Source organism: Prosopis cineraria, unplaced genomic scaffold (genome assembly GCF_029017545.1).
Source record: "Prosopis cineraria cultivar Desert tree isolate PC_DT_omini unplaced genomic scaffold, ASM2901754v1 PC14, whole genome shotgun sequence".
NCBI lineage: Eukaryota > Viridiplantae > Streptophyta > Magnoliopsida > Fabales > Fabaceae > Prosopis > Prosopis cineraria.
This window is the reverse complement of record NW_026555345.1, coordinates 29,930,543-29,938,235: the sequence shown is the minus strand read 5'-3', so window position 1 is coordinate 29,938,235 and position 7,693 is coordinate 29,930,543. Positions and strand designations below refer to the sequence as shown.

The following is a 7,693-nucleotide window of genomic DNA, read 5'->3' as shown; positions in this document are numbered from 1 at the left end:
GTGCTTTTATGTTTCTTGTTTTACTTTCCAGCAAGGTTGATCTAGAAATTTTATTTTCCAGACCCATTCTATTACTAATGACATTGTTTCTTTCATATCGAAAACTAGATTCTGATCTTTTTTGCTTGAAGAAATATTTCATCGATCTATTTTCCTGTTAAACCCTCAGGCCCTTAGCATCATGGGGCAAGAGTCAATTAATTGTCTTTGAACAGTCGCCTTTGACTCCCCCTTTTTGTATTCTGACCTAAAAAAAAAGTTAAAATATATTTTTAATCCTTTAGCTTTATATAAGGTTTTAACTTGATTTTTTAATTTTATAAAATATTTTTTTAATCTTTTAATTCTAATTTAGTTTTAGATGATTATTTTTTGTATTAATCATTATTATTTTAAAAAATTAAATTTAATATATCAATATTTAAAAATATTTTGTTAATATTTAAAAGTTTAATGTAAAAATTTATTGTGATAAAATTAACAATATTAAGATCAAAGGATTAAAAAGATATTTTATGAAGTTAAAGAATTAAAATAAAATTTTGTATAAAGTTAAAAATTAAAAGTATATTTTAGTTAAAAAAAAGAAAGAAAGAAAACAAAAAATCGTGATAATGAGTGAACAAATGGTGGTAAGGTTGGAAAAATATTTCTTTCCCAGGTCAAGTTAACGGGTTAACTAGTTCTTCACGGTTTTAGTGTTATGGTTCTATCTTACCCCTTTTATATCAAAGACTGAAGAAGGTAGATGCTGTGTTATCCAATTATTCATCCATTTCAGATATAGAATTATTTTTCAAATAATATTTGTTTAACATTAAAAAATTATACATAGCCTTTATAAAAATTTGGCCCCACAATGTTATCCTTGCTGGCTCCGTCCCTGGGTACATGTTTGTTCAACGTCGATGACATTTATCGATCATACTGGTCCATGAAGACAGTGCCATTTCAGATGGAAAGGCGTGGAAGGGGGAAAAAAAGGCCATGGTCTCCCATGCATCTTTCCAATATATGTACTGTGACCAAGAATAATCAAGAAGTATCTCTTTTCTTGTTCTTTTTTTATTAAATGTGTTTTCTAAACTTAAAAATATATAGTATAACTCTTCACAGATCACATTGTTATTCAAGTCATTGCATTTACACCTATATATAGTACTATGATTTTGATATCTAAAACACTTAAAAAAAAAACACTGATTTAATACCTTGATTATACCTCTGTGAATTGTGATAGTTTGTTGACCAGGTTAACTAGATACTAAAATCACATCCACAAGGCAAACCCTTGATCTCAGTGATATGAGATATAGATGTGATGGATGGTTTGAAAAATCATTAATAAATTTATTAATGAGAATCAATTAACCTTCCTCTTAAAACAATGGCCTGATATTACCCTCTAAAACATGAGCTTTAGTAAAAGGGTTGAAATTCGGGCTTCAATGTTGTACCACCAAACAATGACCCAATGTTAACCAAGGGCCTTGTTGGCAAATTTTTGACAAAGATCCTCGCTATTTGTCAAATAAAGTCTTTGTTTTCAAAGTCTATTAGCTCAAAATTATGGGTGCCTCATATTCTAGCCAATTTTTCCTTCAACTCAGGCAGTCTCATTAGCTTTCCAAGGAGAGTGAGGATAAGAGAATACTTCCAAGCTTTGCACAGTTCTTTTAGTCTCTTGTTGGGCACTTTAAGAGTTAGGAGGCTATCAATAATCTTCTATTGTTCTGCAATCCATTTTGGTGCATTTCTAGTTTCCTCTTGCAACCATTCTTTGAACTGATCATCAAAATTCCATTCTATTATAGTAATTCTTTACCCAATAGTTTGGCTTTGTATGAGATTTGCTTGGGACGTTCAGGTTCTGTCTCTTTCTTCTCGTTCTTTCCTTCAATGCTTTTTGCCATAACCACATCTTGTTCTACTACTTCTGATTTGCCCTTCATGACTACGTCATCATCCAGTTTATTGGTGATTCGCTGGACGGCCTCCTCTTATGACGAACAGCTCCATCACTGTCATCACCTAGAATGGTAGAGCTAGTCCAACCACTAACCCTAGCAGACACTCACTCACTAACTTTCTCACTCATTCATACACGCTTGCTAAAATTGAACCACTTTCAACTTTCAAGTTTTCATTCAATTGTTTCTTTTAAATAAGAGAATTAGCCCTTTTGTTCACAACATCATTTATTTGGGACACCACGATCAACTATCAAGAAAGGTATTATGAATGGTAATAGACTAATGTCAGCGACCAGAACGACTTAGCATACAGTGGACAACAGCTAGTACTATAGTACGATTGAAGTTTAAGACATGACTAATGAATAGAGGTTGCCTTAGTTTGAGGGCAGTCTGAGACATGTCTCGTTCAACATTAATTGCCTTAATTAAAGTAGCTACGTTTTGTTGCTTTCTCTTCTTGTGTACCCCCACCATATTGCAAAGGGCACCATTCATCAGGTGGTAGCTAACCAAATGGTTCACATTACATTCTACCATATTGAACTTAATTAACCTTGAAAACACCAAATCTATAACTTACATTTCAACAAACCATGGATGGGTTATTTGAATATCGTTGAGTTGAATCATAAAACATGACGGGATAATTATGCAATTTTTTACTTTATATAAATTTCCTTTGAAAAAACATACATCTTTCTTAAATTTTCCTTGAGATTGTATAAAATCTGTGTTTTAAAAAATTATCATTAATATACACCAGTGCATTGAAAAAAAAAAATCAAAGTTAGAGAATGCACACAATAAAAATGCATGGGATTCATAAAGCAAATTGAAGGTCAGAACACTTTTGTTAAATGAAAATGTAAAGTTATATTAATAATCACTTATATACATCATGCAATCAAAAGCTAACCCAAAAAATAAAAAATCATAGGAGTTTCTTTGATCATTCATCACCTCCATACATTCATGTAAGCAATTTATCAAAGGTACAAAAATAAGACGAATATAGTTTGCTTTATGTGAAGAGCGAAGACACTTTGCTGAACATCAAGTGGATATGTGAGTTGTGGAGGAGGAAACATACTTGAATGAGTTGCACTGGATGTTAGGACATATACAAGAATGGAGTCATGGACTCGAACTTTGTTTTAATTCACACAACAAACGCACACACATGTCACGTACTTAAAAATAAGCAACACATAAATATGGAATCAAACTAACTCAAGGCTTATTATAATATTAAGTCAGTCACAATGGAGCTACAGAACTTAAAGAAAGAAGAGTTAGAAAAGGGGAAAAGGGACAACAGAAAGAAGGTTCAAAGAGGAGTGAGACATATCATATCAAACTCATACCGCTTATTGGGCACAAACCCACCCTTACATAACGTCCCTAGTTCGCTAGTCTCTCAACTTCCATGTGACACGCTTGGAACGGTTACTCTTTCTCAAAATAGTGGGTCTATTGCCAACCATGTGAACGGAGCTATTTCCCTCCCCATTTCTAGCAGTGTGTCAACCTGAGACCATTCCACGTGAACCACTAGTGGCCAAATCTGATCCATCACTTGCGATCGGCCCATTCATGATAACACACTCATAGAGAATAGGGCAGAGGAAGGAAGTTTGAATGTAAGAATGAAGCATGAAAAATGAGAAGCTGGTTCCTCATATAGCTTTCATTCATAAAGCACAAAGTGACAATGTGTGAAATAAGATTAGATAATTATTCATTTCCTTATTCAAAATGGGACCCAGCTTCTCTCTATTTTTTTCTCTCTCCACTTCCTCTTCACTTTTCATCTCAACCATTGGATTCATTTTTGAACATTTAAAATTTAATATTTCATAAAATTATTATTATATTCATTTTTTATAAAGTTTTATATTTTAATAATAATTTATGAAATATCAAATCTCAACCATTCAAAAATGAATCCAACAGTTGAGATGGGAAGTGGAGAGGGAAAAAAATAGAGAGAAGCCAAGTCCTTCAAAATGATGGGAGAAAATCACATTGAGAACTTGAGAAAATCGCACACAAAGGCCTCGATTTTCTCATATTTTTTGATAAAGCCCTATTCTATAATTGAGCTTTTATTTGAACATGATCTATCAATGGTGGACTCGGCTGAATGGCCAATGGGTGGATTAAATAACAACACTAATTTTTACGAAAGATTATTTATTTTTTAAAATTATAGTGAAATATATAAAAATATTGAAGGGATAAAATAAAGAGGTGCATAATCAAAAAGGAAATTACATCAAACTAAAGAGCAACTCATGGAGGTCAATATCCTAATCTTAAGTGGCATGTACATGACAAGCAAAAGGTCCAAATTTAAGGACTATGTGTCATGATTAATTAGATTTTTATTCATTCATTTTTGTGTATTATCTATTTAAATAAGATTTTTTTTTGGATTTGGAATATTTTATCTGTTAAGTTTAAGTCTTATTAGTTTGTAAAGTCTATTAGATACATCACTTTAGATATATGAGGTGTCAAATAATAATCTCAAACATATAATTATATCTTTGAATTAGTTTATATGAGATGCCTCCTTGTCTTTAGAATATTTTAAAATGATTTTTTTTTTATGTTTAGAGTTCAGAATTTTTTTCAATTTAAGGGGCAAGTTGCATTTATTTATTTTTTTCTTATTGAGCTTATTTGAAATTTTTGTACCTGTGGCTTCTTTATTCTTAATAGAATACTTCTAGGTTATAAGTGTCTCAACAATTTTTGTTGTGGTTGTTATTAACTAAGGATCTAGAAACAAGTTTTTTTAGATTGTGTTTGGACGGATGAGATATAATTTGGGTTGAAAATTTAAATTTAAAATATTATATTTAAAATCTCACATTTAAAATTCATAGATTTTAAAATTTTTATTTAAATGATATAAAAAAATTTTAAATTATAATATTAAAATTTTTTATTTAAATCTTAAATAAAATTTTAAATTTGAATTAAAAGGTATCTTAGATGACATTGGAATTGGCTTAAATACAAATCCATATGTAAATAAATATAACATTAAGGTTTTAGTTAATCATATTTTTTGTGTTTTCAAGTTTCCACTCTAACCTATTTTGTTGTTCCTAGGCTCTCCAGACAGGTTGCTAGAGCATCATATTAGTAACTGTGTTATTTGTTATCCGTGGATGATACAAATAGCTGCAAAAAGTGATGGATGATACAAATAGCTGCAAAAAGTGATGGATGATTTTCTTTCCTTTTTTTTTTTTGATACAAATGATGGATAATATTGTCCATCACTTTTAAATACTGATTAAGGATTGGATGCAACTAGTCCATTAGGCCCATCCGATGAACATAAACGGAGAAAACAAAAAGTATTCAAACAGAGTAAAAGAGGGGCAAGAGGCAGAAGCCCAAAATAGGCCTTTTTGTATTTCTTAACCTTATAGTGCCATGGGCCCATAGCCATCCGGCACCCCGGCCTTGGTGTCCTTAGGCTTCTCTGTGAAGATTTTCTTCCGAGCTTTCTTGCCACCGCCGATCTCAAAATCACAAGGACAAGGGTTTCTTGAAGTGCCTGCCTGCCATTGAATCTTGCTCTGTGGATCTCTCCATCTTCGGATCGTTATGTTGAGGCCGGTAAGTCTTTGCGAATATTTCCTTGTTTTGGAATCCTGATCATCAAATCCCGATCTGACCATTCTCTGTCAATTTCATGCTTGTATCTGCTTGTTTTGTGCTGTTGGATTGGTGATGTTTCCGAACTTTGGTCGCTTGGTTTAGTTTCCTGATGTTCTGCTTGTTTTCCGTTTAATCTCTGGAAATAATCTGAAATTTCGTGTTTACAATTATTTAAGATAAGGGGTATAATGTGGGAATAAAGGAAGTGTGGGTGATTAAAGAGAAAAAGAAAGAACTCTGATAATGATAATATAAAATAGTGTTATAATCTCATTATTTGATTGTTTTCAAAGATTTGGTAAGATTGACAAAATTATTTCTAAATCATATAATCCTTCTCAAATATGATCCCCCAACAAATGCTTGGAGAAGAGAGTATACTAACTTTATGAACTCCTGTCTCTGCCTTAGTTAATGTTTAGCTTGTTAAATTCATATTGTGGCTTGTGCCTTTGTGGATGGGTATTGTGAAAGGGGTTTTGGCTGGTTCTTTACATGTTGCCAAGACAACCCTTTGTTGTGGCGTTAATGAGATCAACTATTTGATTTTTGGAAACTTGTCTGTACTACCAGCTCAACTACTACAATTTTTTTTTTTGGGGGGGGGGTTATCTTTGGAATTTCGTTTACTTTGTAATGTCATCTATTTGAGAATTGATACAGTTGAATGGTTAAACTTTTATAAGATAACTAGTTAGACTTAGAGGACTGGCTTTTAATATATTTCAACTTGTTTGCAGTGAACTTTGATGCAATTGTTGTTTGTGATTCACACGAGGACATAGAAGATGTCAAGTAAGAAGGAAGAGAAAGCCCAGGCTGCGGCTGAAAGAATCAAGGCTGCAGCCTTGAGTGCTGCTAAAGGCCTTAGTCGTGCCCAGGCTGAACGTGCAGCAGCTGCAGCAGCGAGAAATGTGAACGCATATGGTCAAAAGGAAGAAGGGCCTAGCAGATGGCAGGAGAAAAGGGAAGCGAAGAGGCAAATGTATTTGATGAGTACCGAGAAAGCTGTTAAATTGGGAGAAAGAAAAGACCTCAAGCCCACCATGTCAACTGTTGGCAGCTCGGCCCAGTGCCAAAAGTGTTTCCAAAGTGGTCATTGGACATACGAATGCAAGAACGAACGGGTCTACATATCACGACCATCCCGTACGCAACAACTTAAGAATCCTAAATTGAGGGTGAATGTTTCTGTGACTTATGATTTGGATGATAATCCTGTCTCTAAGGATGAAAAGGTTGGAAAGAGTTCTAGTTCTAAGAAAACCAAAAGGAAACATCGGTCTGATTCTGATTCTGATAGTGGTAGTGAGGATTCAGTTTTTGAGACTGATAGCAAGTCATCATCAGTTACAGGTTCTTATTATACTTCAGATAGTAGTTCAAGCTATAGTTCGTCCTCTGATTCAGAGGAAGAAAGGAGGCGAAGGAGGAAGAAGAAGGTACAGAAAAGGGGAAGGCGAAGAAGGTACAGCACATCATCAGAATCTTCAGATTCAGTTTCAGACTCTGACTCTGATTCTGATGATCGAAGGAGCAGGAGAAAGCGCAGGCACAGTCGAAGGCGCTAAATAAAACGGTGGGATATGAAATGAAAGAACTTTGTGCTTGTTGTGGTTTCGGTTAATGACGTAAGCTTTGTTCTATTTTGACATGTTTTAGTTTAGTATATTAAATCATGTTATCTTGAAGATTTTCAGGAGTCAGATTTGATCTTTCTCATTTTTTGGTTGCTTCCTTCTTGTGAAATGTGAGATCTTGGAAGACGTTCAGAAGCTAGATTTGATATTCTCATTTATTTCTCTGCACGAATAAAAACATTTGAGTCTTGAATCTCGTCGAGCGAAATTAAAGAAGTGGTTTCCACCATATGTGATACACCTTCATGCTTGATATTTGTTCAAACAAGTGTAGCTTTTAGAGGTAACAACCGATAGATAATACATGAATCTCCATTTGTCATCAATTCCCGCACGGATCATATTTCTTTCGCGTCGGGACTTTAATCCTGAAAAATTGCAATGTTTTATTTTTTATAT

The 7,693-nt window shown here is 33.5% G+C and overlaps 1 protein-coding gene across 1 annotated transcript; it reads left to right on the top strand.

Annotated features, from left to right (window-relative positions):
• Positions 1 to 5,438: 5,438 nt before the first annotated feature.
• On the top strand, positions 5,439 to 7,452 carry LOC129293458 (uncharacterized). Its single transcript, XM_054931445.1, has 2 exons — positions 5,439 to 5,612; positions 6,395 to 7,452. Exon 2 carries the CDS (start codon positions 6,443 to 6,445, stop codon positions 7,223 to 7,225), a length of 783 nt encoding a protein of 260 aa, XP_054787420.1. The 5' UTR covers positions 5,439 to 5,612; positions 6,395 to 6,442; the 3' UTR covers positions 7,226 to 7,452.
• The last annotated feature ends 241 nt before the right edge of the window (positions 7,453 to 7,693 follow it).